The sequence below is a fragment of the Scardinius erythrophthalmus genome (genome assembly GCF_964197995.2).
Source record: "Scardinius erythrophthalmus genome assembly, chromosome: 5".
Lineage (NCBI taxonomy): Eukaryota > Metazoa > Chordata > Actinopteri > Cypriniformes > Leuciscidae > Scardinius > Scardinius erythrophthalmus.
Window position 1 is genome coordinate 38595924 of NC_138225.1, and position 21195 is coordinate 38617118.

Here is a 21195-nt window from a genome sequence, read left to right on the forward strand (position 1 = left end):
AATCACTTTTGAATAAAGTGAACAATTTAAAGTGACAAAAAAACAAACAAAAAACATTAATTTTATTTATTTTAGGACTTTCATTTTAATATAAAAACAACTTATCTTATTTCAGCAAATCACCTCTCAATAATTCCCCACTGTTACAACTCACCCCAGGGTATAGGTTGTTACAACAACACAACTCTTTGTATTTGACATTCATCTGTGATTGTGTAGTAGCCTACATGTCCAAGTGAGTTTTATTTGTAGTAGACAAATGTGGCTACCGTGTATTAGTTTGAGAGATCTAGAACAAACAACCACTAGCAAACCACAAACAAAAAGTTATAGGCTACTACCACAGAACGTTGGTATTCCCCTATATATAATTTATTTGAGGAAAGACAAATCTAGTTTTTCTAGATTTATTCTTCATCCAATTCAATAATCTTTCTTTATCATAGCTGTCAGCGGACATACTTGAATGAGTGTTTTATTTAGGAATTGCTGATGTAAAATCAGTTATCTCTCTCTGTGTGTGTGTGTGTGTGTGTGTGTGTGTGTGTGTGTGTGTGTGTGTGTGTGTGTGTGTGTGTGTGTGTGTGTGTGTGTGTGTCAGCGCATCGCTCGCGCGGTTGAGGCGTGGCCATGAGCTGTGATGTACAGTCAGAGCTCTGTCTGTTTTTCGCGAGCTTCTTGAAAAGCCATGTGTTGCGCTCACGGTGCGTCACATTACTTCCCTACTGCTTCTGGAACATGAACCACAAGACACAGATACAAACCAGTTTAAAGAGGAACGTCAAACAATAAAAACAGCTCTGAATTATTTCAGGGTAAGTATTTGCACACTACCTCTTCCAAATCCCATAGATTATTGTGAATTTCTGTAATAACTTTCTGCTTGTCAGTGGGAACTTCCTAGGAATCTGTCAGAAATTATACAATGTATCTTTATCTGCCTCTAATGGTTTTAAATAATTCTCTTCAGGGAAATAATGCAAATAATGTTGTTGTTTTTACACCAACAGATGGCCGTGTTGGCAAATCACAAACTTTGGAGATCGGTGGATTATTGTTCTTTTACCAGTGGGCAAGCACCACAGAGTGACAGACTCATGACATCCTAACTAGCCTAAACTAGCCTAACTAGTCTAAAGGTGTTTCTCTGTGAAGTGTGCAGCAATGGATTCTCTGTACATCGCTATAGAGCTGGTGATCGCCGTACTGTCAATCGCTGGTAATGTGCTGGTGTGCTGGGCAGTGGCCATCAACTCCACTCTCAAGAACGCCACCAATTACTTTCTGGTGTCACTAGCCGTGGCAGATATTCTGGTTGGCTGTCTTGCCATCCCTTTTGCCATCACTATAAGCATTGGTCTGCGTTCAGACTTTTATGGATGTCTTTTCCTGGCGTGTTTTGTTCTGGTACTGACTCAAAGTTCAATATTTAGTCTTCTTGCGGTCGCCATCGACAGATATCTGGCTGTAAAAATCCCCCTGAGGTGAGTGTTTGACTCTTATTAGTATTTCCTTTTCATTGTCACTGAATTATTAATTACTACCTATTTATGACTCTTGGTTCTTAAATTACAATGGTAAAAAGCCGTACCTATATATACCTAAACAGTTTAACAGCTGTTTTGAAAGAAGCTATGGCATTTACACGCGCGTGTACAACATTCCGCGCGTGACAGCATGGCATGAATCTGTTCTTCAATGTATTTGGCATTTTCAGCAGTACTTTACCTTTTTCATTAGTATTATTTAGTTTATTCATCTTTATAAACACAACAAAATGGCCATCATCTTTCCTAAAAGGCGGTTATATCGAGTAACAATTATTTAGTTTATTCAAACACACACAAAAATTACTATCATCTTTCCTGAAAGGCGGTTATATTGAGTAACCACCTTTGAGATAAAGCAGCCTACTGGGATCAATTTGATGCTCGTGCGTCTGTTGCAATTCGTTGCAAAAGTTCATCTAGTTTATCAAAGTTAAAACAATGAACGACTTTTCAGGACACAGGACCCAAGAAGTCAAGATGGCACACGCAGTCACAGTACTGAAGCTAAACTCGGCTTCCTGAAATGGATATATCGGTCTGATTTTCTTAATCTGTGTTAATCTGTTAATCTCATGAGGGCGTTTGAAACGAAGGTTGTTTGTTGTCAAAGAAGAAGCCCCTGATGATGAAGGACAGGGCTATGACAACAAACTTTAACGATTAGGATTAAGAATAAAAAAAAGGTCAACAAAGAGACTTTTCTAAAACAAAGAGACAAATCGCCACTTATCTAAGTGGCAATTCTAAATTACAATTAAATCAGGAATATATATTCTACATAATAAATAAATAGTTCCTTATCGTTGCATTGCACATAATTATTTGAATGGTTGTCTCACGCAGTAAAAGGACCAAGGTAAAGAAGCAGTGTTTTTTTGTTTTGTTTTGTTTTGTTTTTTACTCTTTGAATGTTAAACTAGCTAAAATGTAAATGTCAAATCTGAAGCTCACATTTTGACATCTTTCAACACTGCTCAGTGTTGCTCGTGCTGTCCTATTTCTTCTGAATAAGTGGAAATCATTGGAAAGAATAAAGAAAGGAATAAACTACATATTGACTGTTAAACAAAGCAAATGTGCATGTAATTGCTGTAGCAATTACTGAAATTGAATTTGCAGGGCCTTGGTTTCACTTCCATAACCAACACTGTGTTAAGTCCTGTGGTAATGCAGTTTCTCTGGATTCACAGTGTTGGATGATAGTGTGGAACAGGGGCTTTTCTAGATTTGATCATCATTGGGACACAGGCATTATGCATTGAAACACTATTTTGCCATGGTAATTTCAATCAATTACTAACCAAATTAACTTCATCAATACAAAAGTTACATTTTTCAACACTTGATCATACCTAATGTTATTAAAATTCCTGACCAAAAAAAAAAAAAAAAAATGACTAAACCAAGCCACAAATTATGGCAAATTAGAAGAGATAAGCAAGCATTCCTTTAGCAGTTAAAGGAATAGTTAATCCAAAAATAAAAATTCTGTAATTAATACAAACCCTTATGTCGTTCCAAACCAGTAAGTCTCTCATTCATCTTTGGAACACAAATAAAGATCTTTTTGATGAAATCTGAGAGCTTTCTGTACTATAGTTTCTGTGCTTTGTTTATAGACATTTGATTTTGAATTGATTTTTTGACATGCGCACCTTGCACAAATCTTTATTTGTTTTAAACAGCAGACTTAATATCCATCTCTAATCATAATTTGGAGACAATGAGCATATGAACCATTGTGCCATGCTGCTTATATTTATCAAGCTGTAAAAATGCCCCTCCCCGCGCCCAAAACCAGTCGTCTGTGGATGAGAATCCGAAACAAGGACTGGTGGGACATTGTCCTGCTCCACTCCACAGACGCTGAGTAAAAGGAGAATTTTAGAATGACGGGAAACTAATTTTTATGACACTTTATTCAACACGAAGAACAGCTTGTTCCGCGCGCAATACGTCATTACGCTATTTCTATGTCATTGCACATGTGAGTCCTTTCAGTTTCGGTTTTCAATCCGATCAAGTGTTTACATGTCCTCTTGATTGGATTAGAAAAGGAATAAACCACTCCTTTCAATCCGATCAAAATTTTTCCGAGCCGTCAATCCGATGGATTACTAATGGATTATTTGGTTGCAGCTACGCAACTACCAATTTGGCGCTTCAAAAAGTTCATAAAGAGATCGTAAAACTAATCCATATGAATTTAGTAGTTAAAGCTACAATATGTAATTTTTTTGCCGCCAGAGGTTGCATTTTCAAAACAATAACAAAGATGAAGCTTGATGAAGGAGAGTGGAACTATTGGAGATGTTGTTTTCCTTATCCAGAGATGTATAGAATTCACGAATCATATAAATTATATATAAGCTAATAAATTAGTTTTTGTATTACCTGTACGTTTGATCACACTATGTTATGTCATCATAATGAATTAGCTGCCAGGAACGTGAAATGTAATGCTATATTAGCCTGTTACTAATATGTGACTATTTGTCAAATGATTTGGTGGGTTAATGCTGCATCGTACTAAAAGTACATTTGAACAAACCCACAGTATTTGCAAGTAATGGCTAAATATTTTTGTGCAACACATACTTAATTTCACTGCCATAGACTTGGTCACTAGACTTGATAAAATACTGAAGTACAAACAAAGTGCAATATAACTATAGTGTACAATAAATAATATATATTCCCTTACCTGTCTTTTAAAACACACGAGTCAATGGACAGATCAAGTACAAGTTTGTCACAAAGCTCTCCCCATCCTGAAAACGCCACGCCGATATTGATCCTCGTTTTATTTCTCCATTTTTCCCAAAGCCTATTTGCCTAAGTTGATCTATGTTTACGTTTTTTGGGATTTTCTGTCCTCGCCAATCTATAATTGGGAACCATGATGACTGAACAACACAAGATACTTTGGTTTAAAGATATAAAGGTTTGCAAGATATTGTATCATAGATATGCATACATAGATTCTTTATTAGAGGCTTACGTATAGCGGCCCATTGAAAACGCTAATGAGGCTTCTATTTATTATGTCTATGGTTTCTACAAGCGGAAACCGAGGATAGCGCGGATATTACGTCATTGATATGTGACAATGACCAGGGACGAGCCATTATTAAAAACTGGAATTTCTCTGGATTTACAAATCCTTGGAAACTTTTGAGATAGTGTACTGTAAGTACACAACTGCATGAAATATATCACACTGTGAAAGTGGTTTTTGAATATTTTATTACAAAAAATGTACATATTGTACCTTTAAGTGCTAATTTTCTGAAGAGACACAATCTTTTTATATGAACAGATTTAATGTAGGCTTTTTATTCACATTTAAACGTACAGTATGTCATTTTTTTTTCGCCGCTAGGGGTCGCTAACCTCTTACAATAACAAAGGCATAGTTTGATTACGCAACATTTGCTAAGAATTATGGATCTTGTCGTCAACGTCAAGCCGACCGATCTAATAATGTTTATGGATAACTGAATACATCGATGCTTTTATCATGACTGTGATATGAAGCAGTTCAGGATTGCTAAGAGACAGCTATCAGCTCCGCACGCGACGCGAGTCCCGTGGATATAAAAGTAATATGGACATTTCATTCTACCGAACTACACGCGAGTGCAGAATTACAACTCACAGGTCAGTTTATTAGACAAATTAAACTTGTGAGGTAACGCAGCGCTGTTTCACTTGGTCTAACATTACACCTATCACACTAAACTGCATTTAAATGTGTTGAAATGTATGTGTTAGTTTGTCTGTATGAGACTAGCAGTAAGCTAGATCAACATTAGAATAAGATACAGATCATATTCTAACTAGAGCCCGACCGATATGGATTTTTGGGCACCGATGCCGATATATCGGCCGATATTATTTATGTGTATATTATAATACAGTAGCAATATTATTTATGTGTATTATAGTACAGTAAGTTTGGACACACTTTCCAATTGGTGTGTACAAACTTTTGATGGGTACTGTATATAGAATACACAGTATAAACAGAATAAATATATAAACGTTTTGCAATGATCACTCAAATGTGGTGATCAAACACTTGTGTGGCAAAGATATGTAATGGAGGCAGGGTGAATGATAGAATGAGAATTTGAACTGTAACCAAACTAGTTTGCATTGCATTTTATATTATATTATATTCTAAATACTGTTGCATAATCTTCACTAACGACTTTGTATTTTAATTTAGTCACGTTATTTAAAACATAACTTGTATCAATAAATATATCAAAAGTGTCACTGACAAAACCTTATCTTCTATTTTCAATCTTAATTTCTCTAATATCTACCAGTGGAGGAAGAACTCAGATCTTTTTAGTAAAGTAAAATTAATAATATCATAATGAAAACGTTTATAATTAGCCTAGGGGGGCGGTTTGAGTGGAGCGCGAAGCAAACTGCGTTGAGCGCTGAGCGAAAATGAGCAGAGCGGCCTGATGTAGCTTTGAGCGGGGGAGCGGAGGGGTGAACAGTTCAGTGAGCAATGAGCGGAGATTCTCACCGCTCCACTCCGCTCATATGCTCTGCCGCACGCTGCATTTTTTAAAATATTAATCTATCGGCCATTATAAATATCGGCCGATAATATCGGCCCGCCGATATATCGGTCGGGCTCTAATTCTAACATTTTATCATTGTTGAACTATATAACATTGATTAGTTTTATGTAAATGTGCTCACCTGTTTAATAAAGTACATGTAGAAGCGGTCGAAGTCTCGGACGTGGAGCTCTCGTTTATATACTGTCTATGGGAGCTCTCTAGGCATCTCGGAAACACCGCGCTGAATTGATTCTCGTTTTAGTTCTCCTTTTTTATCCAAAATCTGCTTGCCATGGTCCATAATGTTTGAACGAAACAACAACAGCGTGCAAATAGACATTGCGAACTACATTGTCCACGTCTGTCGCCTTGGTTACTATCAGAGGGCTCTGGTTACCATGGCAGTACAAGCGGAAACGGAAATAAAGAAACGTGTCGTGTCTTCGAATTAAATTAAAATTTCTCCTGGTTTAAAAGTTGTTGGAAACAATCGGGATAATATAAGTACACAACTAAAAAATATATATAACATAGATATAGTGATTTTTGCTATTTTTAAAGCAAAAAAGTTACATATTGTGCCTTTAAACATCAGCGGACATAAACAAAAGTTTTTGAATATTTTATTACAAAATTTTTACATATTGTACCTTTAAGTGCAAATTTTCTGAAGAGACACAATCTCATTATATGAACAGATTTAATGTAGGCTTTTATTCACATTTAAACATCAGTGGTCATAAACAAAAGTTCAACCGAACCTGCTTGACGAACGAGAACAAACTTTTGTGGATGCTCAAACGTGCTGCATAATTGCTGAAGTTTAAAGGTGCTGCATAACACGAGAATGAACCTCATTGGTTCTTGCAGAAGCTCAAACGTGCTGTGTAACACATGAGAACGAACCTCATTGGTTCTTGCTGAAGCTCAAATGTGCTGTGTAACACATGAGAATGATCCTCATTGGTTCTTGCTTAAGTTTAAACGTGCTGCGTAACACATGAGAATGAACCTCATTGGTTCTTGCAGAAGCTCAAGCGTGCTGCGTACCACATTGGAACCTCATTGGTTCTTGCATGTCAAGCGAACATGCTTGAGCTTCCGTTTACCACATCTGATGTGTGAGTTGATGGATGTTTATATGTGAATAAAAGCCTAAATTCAATCTGTTCATCCTAAAAAGTGATTGAGTCTCTTCAGAAAATTTGGACTAAACCGCTCAATTCATATGGATTAGTTTTGCGATCTCTTTATGAACTTTTTGAAGTGTCAAAGTGGTAGTTGTGTAGCTGTCAATGGAGAGTACAGGAAGCTCTCAGATTTCATCAAAAATATTGTAATTTTTTTCCGAAGATGAACGAAAATCTTATGGGTTTGGAAGACGTGGATGAGAAATTAATTAATTTTCATTTTTGGGTGAACTATCCCTTTGACAAGCAATTAGAATGTAAATTAGATATGGACAATGCAATGTCCTCATTCAACCAAACTAAATTCACATGGTACTCATCATCACAGTGATAAGCACTAGTTACCTTTCCCTGGCTACAACGTCATATTATGAATTATCGTCTGGATTCCACAAGGAAAAGTGGAGGAGGAGCACAGCGAGTGGGCGGGCAAAGGCGTATAATTGAAGAGGATTTTTGGGTATCAGCTGGTGATCAGCCTTCAAGTTTTAAATATTTCAAACTATGAAATAGGAAAGCCTATTTTCAGACGCATCTATCTACTGTTACCTATCTCATTAGACAATGATAATAAATAAAATAAGGAAATGCTTATAGTAGGTGACTTTAATGAAAGCCTTTCAGAGCACTCCAAATCATCTCAGATCCTGGGTGGTCATCTCACTGTTAGACTCTCACTGTTTAATGGGCAAGATGAACGTATGTTTCTAGTTATGCCGTAGTTACTGGAAATACAGGCTTTTGGCATGATCGCTGTTAGTAGATGATCCAAGAGGAACCAAGTTTCCTCACAATGCTGCCAAACAGTATTCCCACTTCGGTTTTCATTCACCAGACTGGACCACCACGTCTTTCTCTCACGCACACATTCTCCGCTCTCATCTGTCTGTCTCTCTTCATCTCTTTTCCTGCGTATAAACACAAAATCTCAGTGCTGACTGTTTAGCTGCATGTCCTCTGGCTGAAGGATTTAAATAGTGTTCAAGTTTCCTAAAACAGTAGGCTGCTATTATATAAATGTAAGTGTAGGCTTGAATCAGTTAGGAGCATCTTTTTCCTCTGAGTCACTGGTTTTAACTGGTTTCAATGTAAGAAGAGGTGGTTAATGACAGGACTTTCAGTGGTATATGTGTTCACACATCATACAATGTGTTTTTAATACAGCCAGATGCTTCTGTGTGTGTTTTTTGTTTTGTTTTACTTGCTTCTCTTTAAAGGGTTATTTCACCCAAAAATTAGCCTTCTGCATTCTGTCATAATCTACCTAGAGAGAGAGAGAGAGGTATATATATATATATATATATATATATATATATATATATATATATATATATATATATATATAAGTCATACAGGTTTGGAACAACATGAGGGTGATTTTTTGCTACAGTAATTGAAAAAAATATATTTTTTTGGATGAACTATCTATCCATTTAATGTTCTTATTTAGCATTCAATGACCCTAAAAAAATTGATTGGTCATAAATAAGTTACAGCAAAGTGAACCATTACAGCAAAGTGGGTTAATGAACGGGTCAATGTATTGGGTTTTTTTTTTATTGTTTTTTATTGTGTGAAAAAAAACATTGGTGATTTTTGTCACAGTGGGAATTTAGGACAATGCCCTTAACCAATGATCATTAATTACAGAGTGTTTGGAATCAAAATTATTTGGAGTTTGGAATGCTGCTGGCCTTTTTTCTTTGGCAACATAATCTGTTTTTGGGGCTAAGTATTCTTTTAATGCACCTGCTCACATTGTTAAGAGCAAAGCGGCTGAGACCTTCTCCCTTTAGTGCCATTGTGTAAACTGTTTTCACTTACACTAGAGCCTGTTGGCAGAGATTTTTGGTTTAAAGCGGAAGAGAGGCAGCTGAAGAACGGAAGGGTTAGAGGAGGGATTTGTGTGCGGGATAGAATGAAGGGGTGAAAGAGAGAGAGGGTGATTGGGATGCCAGCGGGTTGTTGTCATGCCACAACTAATCCACTTTTCCCTCCATTCATGTGCCCTAGAGTAAAGGGAAGCTGGCACTGAGAGATAGAAAAAAGTGTTAAAGCTGAAAGAAGTGTCTAACAAAAGGAGACTGTGCTCTTGGAGCTAAATGCAATTACATCATGTATTCTTGAATCTGAAACAAAGATTTTAGATAGTATGGTTTAAATTATGCACTACAAAAAAAGCCAAGGATGGAGAAAATAATGTGCAGAATTACAAGTCAAAGCAATGTCCTTGCAGTAAGTGCACATGCACTACACATTAAGCCATGATGCTGCCATGGGTGACTGAGTGTTATTCCTAAGCTTCCCATTTCCCATGATGCATGTAGGAATTGCTAAGGTGGTCACAGTGCGCTTTTAGGGTGTTTTGGGCGCTAGGTGTTTACTGACTTCAGCTGAACCATCACACTGTTTTCTTTTAAAGTTGCTGTATAGCTGAAATTAACTCTGTTTGCATTATTGATTCATTTTCCTGTTATCACTGTAAAGCTGCTTTGAAACAATCTGTATTGTATAAAGCGCTATATAAATAAAGGTGACAACTAGCCCAAGTCAAAACACCAACCCCCAAATCACTGTCATGATGTTCTTGTCTGTAAATGACTCCTCCTTTCGTGTAAGTCTATGCGATTTTTTTTTTTAAACTGTTCTATCTCCCAAATGAAAATCATTAGTCCAGTTGCTTGCTTTTTTTTTAGCATTGAGTACATAACAGTTTAATATGGCACACATGCTGGAGGACAAGTTATGCATCAAAGTTTGATCAGTAAGAGGTGTGTTTAAATCAATAAGCCAGTGTTATTGCATTATTTTTAATTAATATTCATGTGTATGTATATATATATATATATATATATATATATATATATATATATATATATACATATATTCAGTTTTCATTTCAGTTGTAGTATTAGTCATTTTATGTACTTTTATCATTGTTTTTTGTTGTTGTTAATATTTATGAACAGCTTTACTTTTCAGTTTTAGTCATTTTAGTACTGCAATTTCAATTTTCACTTTGGGTTTTTAAGTTTTTCGTCTAATATTTATATTTTATTTCGTTTACCAAAAACTATTTTTAGCCTTATAGTTTTAGTTAAGAATAACAACACTGCCCTAAATGTATGGAACAGTAACGCTTGTGCAAGATAATGTAGATATCTGCAAGCAAACTTGTTTTATCGGTGCTTTCCCAACCCCCTCTCTATCTGTCACTGAGGCAGCACCACTGACAGCTGTGGCAGTCCAGGTCTCTCAGAGAAAGGTTATGGTGGTGGGTGCGATGAATAATGCACCTCGTGTATTACTCATTAAGTCCATCAGTAGAAGCAGAATCAGAGCTGTCTGAGGATGCCTGATGAAGTGCCTCCAAGTGAAAGCTGAAGCCATCAGTCACTTTAGTGTTTATGTTAAGCTCTTTTCTCCTCTCTCTCGTCCTCTCAAATTTACTATATCTATACAAATACAGGAGTAGTTGGACATTCAAGTCACACTTAAACAATCATGAATGTCATTACACTATAGACAAAATATAATGCTACTGGCTACAAACAAATGCTTCACAAGCTTTTTATCAGAACTAACTTCCTTTTCTGAGTTTTTTTTTTTTTTTTGCAATTACTTTTTTTGGAACTGACTTCATACATCCACTACAAATCAAAGTTCACACAGGTATTCTAGCAGAGTAACCACAGGTATAGTTCACTACTAAAGTTTGACAACTACATCGTGGCCTTTTCTTTTTGTAAGTATATTTATTTTGAATACATCTGTTGAAACTTCAGAGCAGAATATAAAAATAGTGAAATATATAAGGAAATAAATTTACAGTGTGAGATGTAATTTTTAAACTTAAGATTTTGGTATTTTATTAAATGAATGTATATACAGTGGGATCCAAAATTATAGGGAATCTGGGAATTTGTTTGAAGCCTTAAAAGTTTTAGGATTTTATAAAAAAGAACTGTGGCCTAAACCGAAGAAGAAATAATTAATATTCTGCAATATTTCTAGGTCACTATTCAAATAAGTGAATTTGTGACACTGATCATGTGGCTCTTTGTACAGATGGTCAGATGTTCTAATGCATTAAAACATCATTTGGTTTATATTATCCCTATTTTGTATTTATTTTACTAATGCACTTAAATGCAAAATAGAAGCATTTTTACTAGTATTCTCAGACTTTTGGACCCCAGTGTACAATATAATAAACTCAACCACAAGCCAAATGTTTAGCCAAAATTTGATAAGTCTTTATTCGTTCATCTTTGTTTCTCTGTACAGGTATAAGGAGCTTGTCACAGGGAAAAGGGCAAGAGAGATCATTGCCATTTTATGGATCTTATCCTTTATCATCGGACTCATCCCATTTGTGGGCTGGAACCGTAAAGACTTGTCCTGCTCCAAAAACGAAAGTTGCTCTATACAGACTGGCAACAGTAGTGATGCTGCTGACATGGAAACGGGCTTCTTGCAAAGCTGCTGCCTCGAGTGTTTCTTCGAGAACGTAGTGGACATGAGCTACATGGTGTACTTCAACTTCTTTGGTTGTGTGCTGCCGCCTCTGCTTATCATGCTGGGCATTTACATTAAGATCTTCACAGTAGCACGTAAACAGCTACATCAGATCGAGCTCAAATGCAGCGTGAGTAATGGCGAGAATCACCACCATGGACTGCTGCAACGGGAGATTCGTGCCGCTAAATCGCTCTCCATCATCGTGGGCCTGTTCGCTCTCTGTTGGCTGCCTGTGCACATCTTGAACTGCCTCACTCTCTTCTACAGCGAGCTGGAGAAACCCAGTTTCATCATGAACACTGCCATCATCCTCTCGCACGCCAACTCCGCCGTCAATCCCATTATCTACGCCTACCGTATACAAGAGTTCAGATTCACTTTTAGGAAGATTCTGAACCGCCATTTCCTTTGTCGACGGGACGAGTTGTATCGCAGCTCCACTGGAAGCAGCATTCACAGAGACCAGATTACAATGACCATTGACCCTCTGCTATAGAAGTCTTTGTCAAAATTTTTGAGAGAAATGTTTACAGGCCAATTAACTGCAAACATTGTCATAATCATGATGGCTAGCGTGGCCATCATAGCGATGGCTATTTATAGATTGCATTTCCAAGCACTAACAAACTTGAGCAGCGGCCTTAGGTCAAGCTAAGTGTTTCTATTAACACAGGAATGAAAGCTAAGAGCTGTCAGTGTGTCTCTGGAAATGCTGAACAATGACCTGAACCACATATATGAGAAACCTAAATGAAGATCCTGTAGAACAATAAAACAGTAATCTTGGGCAGCTTTAGTTCTATCTTCAATGATCTTGCGTCTGTATAACAGCCCACAGGATCAATCTGAAATTATAAGGCACATCAGCTGAATACACCACCGTCGAACAGGGCACACAAAGAAACCGTTTCTGAGTGCTTGAATGTATTAGGACTTTTCTTTTCTTTTTTTTAAATGATTGAGACTAAGACTGCTCCTCAATCTGTATATACATGGGATAAAGGCAAATTTATGAACCCATATCAGAAAGAAAATCCATAATAAAACCATGTACACAGACAATGATGAAAAATTACCACACTTTTAGACTTTTCATTATTTAAAAGGCACGTTTTTCAAGGAGTAGCAGTACTGGTCAATTCACAGCTCAGTTAAATTCAATTTCATATCTGAAACCAAAATGACTCCCTCAGAAATCTCAATACACATACTGTAACAGTGACCTCAATAGTATTTGGACAGGCACACCTCAAAATGTATGGCATTACAAGACAAAAAGTGTCAAATTATCTTAATCTGAATTTTTGTCATTTTATTTTATAATATAAAAACGAATAAATATTATTTCAAATAAATGTAACTTTGAAGGAGGCCCTGTTACTTCATGACCATTATGCTCTCTTACTTTCTAACATCTACACAGTGGGGTCCAAAAATCTGAGACAACTATTGAAAATGACCCGTTTTTAAGGGCGGCTCCTTTAAAGGGGTCATCGGATGCAAAATTCACTTTTATATGGTGTTTGCATATAAATGTGTCTTTGCGGTGTGTGGACACAACCACCATACATTGAAAAAATCCATTCACTTCCATTCCTTTTAATCCTCAAAAAGCCTAAACAGTCTCAATAACCAAGCCGTTTGGATTTTCTGAGCAAAATTATGTCATATTGCTCATGCTCCGCCCACGACCACTGACGGACTGTCCCGCATTAGCATATTTCTGCCCTCAGCCATTTGTATACTTGTCAGCCAAGGCAATACAGCTGACTGCTTCAACAAAAGTTTCTTTGCAAGCTCTTCATTACATTGTGCCTCATTTACAAAATAATATGCAGTCAAATTCTCAGAACAAGCTTATAATCCTCCGACGCGATCCACAATGCCATTAAAAATAAACCATCCACTCGTTCCTGATGCTGGTATCCTTCTGAAGTCTTTACACAATGAGCTGTTTGAACAGGACGCGTCAAAACAATCGTTCCTTTATGTTTTCGTTTACTCTTTCATTTGTCCTCTTGACTGCAGACTCAAGTGCGTGGAGTACGTCAGAAAGTGAACAGGCATCTGTATACTGTATACAAATAAGCTTTTATTTGCTTTTGATGCGACGCTTGTAGGCAAGTGTCAGCCGTTAAACCACTGAATGCCAGTGGGTGGTGCAAACTATTCGTTGATATCTTGCTCTGGAGGCAGGCATATGCAAATAGATTTGCTCGTGTGACGTCTAAAATCTCACAATATCCAAACGAGCCATTTTTGGAGCTTGAGAAAAAACTAAAAAATGTCATTTAAAATTAGATTTGAATCCCAGATTTTCACTGTGATCTCAGACATTTGGAGCTCAGTTATATTAGTGTCCCCAGATGTGAATGTCCATGTTTCTGTTGTCTGTCTAATGTGTCACAGCCCTTAGGAACACATTTGTTATTGAATGTGACAAAATACCCAGACTGAAACAACAGTAGCTGACCTGGAGCAAAGAATGTCTCCTCTAGAGAGAGATTTACAGTGTCACCACTGGAACTGGATATATCATAATGCTCTGTACTGTCAATACTTGTATACTGTTCTATAAATCACCAAGCACCTTTACAGTATAACCACAGATTTGGAGAGAGGCCCTTGATCATATTAAAGTATTACAAATATGGATTATAAAATGATTGAAAAACGTACTCGGTTACCTAATGTAACCTCGGTTCTCTCTAGAAGAGGGAACGAGTATTGCGTAAGTTGCTTACGCTACGGGAAAGTTATCTTTCTTCGAGATCTGAAGCCAAAAAATTATCCTTAATTTTGTATTTATCGTCAGCGCAGTGCGGCAGCCGACAGACCATGGCAAGCTGTATAAGCGTGCTCATTGGCTGCCCGGCGGCAACTGCTTAAGCCTACCAGTGAGCCCTGCGTGACGTCACACCCAATGAGGGTGCTTCGCGCTCTCCACACCCTTCTAACCGTCAAGATGGGTGTGGCCAGTGTGTATATAAGGCGGGCTCACAGGCTAAAAAATCTGGTTTTCATTGTCTGAAGCACAAAAGCTCGTGGCGCGTCACGGCAGGTTACGCAATACTCGTTCCCTCTTCTAGAGAGAACCGAGGTTACATTAGGTAACCGAGTACGTTCTCTCGTATTGCGTAAGTTGCTTACGCTACGGGAACCCCTTGTCAACGCCGTGCGCGCCGAGCATCTAGCACATGAATCCCAGGGAGACCGGGGAAAACATCACGCTGAAACAGGTGGCCGGTCGGAGAAACGGGCCAACACATGTACAAAGCACTTCACTTCGTATATAAGATAGAGCGGCACAGCCGGTCTATATACATCAACGTAAATAGTGCGGCCAGCAGCGCGGCCCACACAGTACATAAGCACATAAAAGAGGTTGATTGACTGGGCACTAATGAGCTCTTGGTCCAGTTGACCGTGAGCCCCAGGCTTTCCAGGTGGCTGAGAAGCACTGTTCTGTGGGCGATGAGCTCGGCCTCTGGCTGTACTAGAATCAGCCAATCGTCCAAATAGTTCAAAATTCGCATTCCCCGACCTCTCAGGGGAGCGAGAGCCGTGTCCATGCACTTCGTGAATGTACGGGGTGCTAAAGACAGGCCGAACGCCAGGACGGTGTATTGATATACCTGACCGTCGAAGGCGAATCTCAAGAATGGCCTGTGACGGGGTATTATCTGGATCTGAAAGTACGCGTCTTTTAGATCGAGAGAGAAACCAGTCACTCGGGCGAATCTGTGCGAGGATCTGTCTGGTTGTGAGCATTTTGAACGGTTTTCTCATAAGAGCTTTGTTCAAATATCTCAGACCCAAAATCGGTCTGAGAGGTCCGTCCTTCTTGGGAACAAGGAAATAACGGCTGTAAAAGCCTGACTCGCTCATAGAAGGGGGAATTGGTTCTATAGCCCCTTTGCACAGAAGTGTCGCTATTTCTGCTCGAAGTAGATGTGCTACTTCTCTATTCACTCTCGTCTCGGTACGCACCTGAAAGCGCGGGGGGCGGCGAGTGAACTGCAGAGTATAGCCCTTTTTTTACTGTGCTTAGTACCCATTCTGATGCGCCTAAAATAGCTTCCCACGCTTTTGCGTGTGCAGCCAGGGGCAGAATGGCCTCCGGGCTCTGATCGCCGCGCGTCGCGGGCTCGAGAGCTCGAAACGGAGGGGCGGGCGCAGTGCGCGCGCTCTTGGTGCTTAGATACGGCGGATCGCACGCAGCGATTGCTGGCCGTTTTACACAGTGTCCCGGTGGCTTGGACGGGGAACATATAGTGTGAGGCGCGAGGGCGGCATCGGGGCGAAACGTTCGTTAGTATGTGTGAGTGCTCGAGGGCGGGCACAGGACTTACATTTAAAACATGACCGGTCGTGAGAGGCCGTGTGACAGAGCGGGCAGTGAGTAGGTGTGGGCACGGTGAGGTGGACACGTGACCTACTTTTAACACTCGAGCGGCTTCTGCCTGCTTTATGAGAGTGGGCTCTGTGAGAGACACGGGATTTATAGTGCTTGTGTGCAGGGGTGAACACGGAAACGTGGGCACATTCACTGCATTTGAAACACATACGGCGTGAGCCGTGCAACCAGACATTATGCTCATTTGAGATTTCTCTGGCCCTTGAGAACGGTGGTTGCGCGCAGGCGAGCGGGTAGATATACTGGCTCGTTGGCTGCAAGGTAAACATCTGCAGTAGCCGTGGCAACGGGGACTGACAGAGCGTGAAGCTTTGACGGTGGTCCAGCCGCAGCGGGACTTAACCGTCTTTTCTTCCCTCGTGTTTAGATAAATACTCGAGCACCATGGGTAGGAGTGGTGCGAGAGGCGGGTTCGCTTTCTGTATGTAAGAAAAACTGGCCGCGAGCTCGGAGAAGGGAACAGCACAAATTTTTAACTGCCGCGAGAGCCGGGATCGAACATGGGTCTCTGGCGCGAAAGCCTTTGATTCTGCCACTGAACCACAGGGGAGAATACATTAGCATTTGGTTAGCGCGAGCATGTTTGTTTGCAGGCGTGCGTGTATTAAAACAGGCTCGTTTACTGCAATAGCAATCCAATAGCAATACTGCAATAGCAATAGCAATTTCCAGCCGCCTGAACTTAAGAGGGGACTGAGAAATGTGTGAGAATTGGCGGTTTGTCCGGCCACAGCGGGACTAAAACACTCTCTCTCCTCTTTTCGCCGGTGAGTGAGGCGTGCGCGCTGAACGTTGCTCGTGACCGTCCGCTCTGTCATCCCTTGTAAACGGCGCAATCTGCGCGGCCCAACAAGGGGGAGAGCGGGTTCGCTTTCTGTATGTAAGAAAAGCTGACCGCGAAAACAACATGAATTTTTAACTGCCGCGAGAGCCGGGATCGAACACGGGTCTCTGGCGCGAAAGTATAAGATTCCGCCACTGAGCCACAGGGGAGAATACATTAGCTATTGGTTAGAGCGAGTGGGTCATTAAAAATCCCATGGCATTTCTCGTAAAGAGTAGGGGTGTAACCCCGGTGTCCTGGCCACATTCCACCCGTTGGCCCTTACCAATCATGGCCTCCTAATAATCCCCTTACATTGAATTGGCTCTATCACTCTCTCTCCTCTCTCCACCTATAGCTGGTGTGTGGTGAGCGCACTGGCGCCGTTGTACTGTGGCTGCCGTCGCATCATCCAAGTGGATGCTGCACACTGGTGGTGGTTGAGGAGAGATCCCCTGATATGATTGTAAAGCGCTTTGGGTGTACAGTAGTACATATGAAAGCGCTATATAAATGCCCGATTCTATTCTATTCTATTCTAGAAAATTCGCAGGGAAAACGAGGCATTTTGACAAAAACGCCTCGTGCTCTTTAGAACAGTGAGAGAAAGTGTGTGTCGCAGGGCGAACACACACAGCAGTAATAAAAGGAAATGTCGCCGGATAGCGTAGCAGGCACGGATGGCTGAAGGCGGCGAAGGCGGCCGGCTTCCTCAGGCGCTGTCCTAGGCTTGCTGGTCGCTGGTTTCAACGGCGGCGGCTCTCAAGATCCAGTGATGCGATGAGCTTCGCTGAAGACAAGAAAATCAGATTTTTTAGCCTGTGAGCCCTCCTTATATACACACTGGCCACACCCATCTTGACGGTTAGAAGGGTGTGGAGGGCGCCAATTGAAGCCAATTGAAGTAAGCCAATTGAAGTACTGATATGATTGTAAAGCGCTTTGGGTGTACAGTAGTACATATGAAAGCGCTATATAAATGCCCGATTCTATTCTATTCTATTCTATTCTATTCTAGAAAATTTGCAGGGAAAACGAGGCATTTTGACAAAAACGCATCGTGCTCTTTAGAACAGTGAGAGAAAGTGTGTGTCGCAGGGCGAACACACACAGCAGTAATAAAAGGATATGTCGCCGGATAGCGTAGCAGGCACGGATGGCTGAAGGCGGCGAAGGCGGCCGGCTTCCTCAGGCGCTGTCCTAGGCTTGCTGGTCGCTGGTTTCAACGGCGACGGCTCTCAAGATCCAGTGATGCGATGAGCTTCGCTGAAGACAAGAAAATCAGATTTTTTAGCCTGTGAGCCCTCCTTATATACACACTGGCCACACCCATCTTGACGGTTAGAAGGGTGTGGAGGGCGCAAAGCACCCTCATTGGCTGTGACGTCACGCAGGGCTCACTGGTAGGCTTAAGCAGTTGCCGCCGGGCAGCCAATGAGCACGCTTATACAGCTTGCCATGGTCTGCCGGCTGCCGCACTGCGTTGACAATAAATACAAAATTAAGGATAATTTTTTGGCTTCAGATCTCGAAGAAAGAGAACTTTCCCGTAGCGTAAGCAACTTACGCAATACGAGAGAACCTCTCGTAAGAGAACTGAGAGCTGTTGTATAGGTTAAGTCCCAATCTCCATCCCTCGCCAATTATTTCACTCGCCACTATATATCTGCCGAGTAAAATTGGCAAAATAAATAAATAAAATGTTTATATTGGTGTGTCTTCTGAAGAGATCCTAAAGAAAATTGAGTGGATTTACATTGTGCCCTAATTATGTATGTCAGGTTATATTGTTAAAACCTGACCAAGTGAAAGTTCATATCAGTGCTTTAAACTGTTCTTTTGAGTATTGGTTACAATTTCAGCAAAATTTAAGCCCAATGTGCAATTTAAGCACATTTTATGGTGGTTTATTCAAAGTTCAATGTCTTTTTGTGCATGTCTGATTATGTTTTGGCATCAAAATTTACCGATTTCAAATTTCATGTAATTGGGGTTTTCTTGCATTGTCAGGTTTTTATAAAATGATTTCTAAAAGTCAATCAGTGTTTGTTTTAAATGTAGAAACTGACATCACTAAATATATTTACATGCACCCAAAGAATTAGTCAAATGAAAATTAATGCATGTAAATGTAGCTGTTGGCTATCAGATGTTCTGATAGCATCAGTTCAAGACAGTTTTTAAAAATAAGGACACACAGTTGAAGATCTAACTCACCAGTTAATGAGCCCACATTTAGAAGTCATTTTGAAATAAAGGAAATGTTATTATATTTTGGTTTTGGGAGGGAATTGAACACTGTGTCCAGGTGTGATACGACAAAGCAGCAAGAGGTTTTGTCCCACCAAGTGACATATATTTTTTCATTCAATTAATTTCTATTTCTGTCATGTAGCCCTAGGTCCAGGATGAAAGCTCATTGGTCCAAATACTGTAGCTGTATATTAACAATCATTGATCATGGCTGAGATTGTGTCACATTCTTTTTCTTTTAGTGTAAACAAATTACTTATCACTAGAAACAGCTGAATCAGACAGTGTATGTAATTTCATCAGCTCTGGTTTTGGTACCCAACTCAAACTGACAGATGCAATGATGCGTTTGTCCCTGACAATGACATGCCTTTTCCAACCGCCCCAAACGAGTGCACATCCACAGCTGTGCCAACAGTCAAGCCATGTTTCTATTTATTGAGGGGAAGAAAAACGCTCTCATTTTTGTGTTTTGTAGCTTCTAAATGATGTAAAAAATAAAGATATTTATTACTATTCGTAAGGGCTTAACTACAGGAGTGTGCCAGACATCTTGGACATTCCAATGGAGACGAATCTGTACTGCACTGCAACTGTTAGCTGACGTTTTATTCCTTTGCTGAAGTACTGTCTGGAGAAAGCAGTGAAACAAAAGGCCTTTTTTAACCAGTCCAGTGTAACTGAATTTTATTCCTGCCTTTGGAGGAGCAAAAATAAATAAATAAATAAATAAATAAATCTGTGCTTTAAAATGTGTATGTTTTTGACGTGTATTTTTCACTAATCTACATACACTGTGATGTTCTCTATATGTTGGAAAATAGTTTCACGACAAAAACCTTTAGCATAAAAATGGAGTCTTGTTATTTAACGTAAATACATTATGTATGGTGAATTATTTTGTTAATAAAAGCAGTTTTGTATCTTTTGTGCCCTCTTCATATGAAAGTTGGACCATTTAGCTCAGCTCAACTGTGCTGCTAAATATCAGCGGCCCCATTATTCAAAAAGAAAACGTGTGTCTGTATGTGTGTGTTGTGAGAAAAAGTATACTAGCAGCCTTTGTTCAAATAAACACACTTTTAACTGAGCCAAAGAAACAAAGTCCATGATTCTAGTCTGACTTGCACTACAGTATATCAGCTAGAGTTTACCATATTTTAGTCCCCCAAATCAAAATTAATTATATTTGTCCCACTATAGTAAATGTCTTTAACTACTATGTATTAAACTTTTAATTAATCATTACAATGCAATGCACTTGTTGTGTACATACACGTTTTTACATTGTACTTGTAATTAAAAAATAACTGCATGTAATTACAGCTATTATTAATTTCTGTAATGACATCTATAATTGTTGACACTGTTGACACATCCCTTACCCTTTAACCCACCCTTAAACATACCCATTTCACCAAACATGTCCCTAATCTTACCCGTATTCCACCTCAATAGAACAACCTGAACACATTAAGTATTGTACCTAACAATTTTTCTGTAGTAAAGACACCTAATATAAAGTTTGACCTACTCGTTATCTCGTTATAAAATACCACATTCTCAAATTCTTGTCTCAAACACACAGGGGGGAAAAAACTAAGCATTGAAGACTCTAAAATAACTAGTTTATCTACATCTTGAAAGAAGTTCTGCTACCATAAGTAAATGTGCAGAATCAATATACAATAGGAAATGTTGTTTCTGCCAGTAAATTGTCTACTGGCAGAAAATGTAACAATCAGTGTCATTGGCAGGTTGTAAATTGTACACAATACAATATAGGTTTCCAATTTCCATTGGCATTTGCCATATTGTCTAGAAAATATTACTTCCATCATATTTAACTGATGGAAGT

At 39.4% G+C, this 21195-nt stretch overlaps 2 protein-coding genes across 2 annotated transcripts in view; one reads left to right on the top strand and one right to left on the bottom strand.

The window, feature by feature from the left end:
- The window catches only part of zswim7 (zinc finger, SWIM-type containing 7), a 109339-nt gene that overhangs the window by 6298 nt on the left and 81846 nt on the right, over window positions 1–21195 (bottom strand). The window lies entirely within an intron of this gene.
- Window positions 683–13615, top strand: adora2b (adenosine A2b receptor). The gene is made up of 3 exons (XM_081366532.1): window positions 683–815; window positions 1011–1484; window positions 11611–13615. Exons 2-3 carry the CDS (start codon window positions 1165–1167, stop codon window positions 12338–12340), a joined length of 1050 nt encoding a protein of 349 aa, XP_081222658.1. The 5' UTR covers window positions 683–815; window positions 1011–1164; the 3' UTR covers window positions 12341–13615.

Coding starts and splice junctions, on each gene's coding strand:
- adora2b (XM_081366532.1), top strand. CDS start 1,165: ATGGATTCTCTGTACATCGCTATAGAGCTGGTGATCGCCGTACTGTCA. Junction 1,485..11,610: donor GCTGTAAAAATCCCCCTGAG/GTGAGTGTTTGA, acceptor TTCTCTGTACAG/GTATAAGGAGCTTGTCACAG.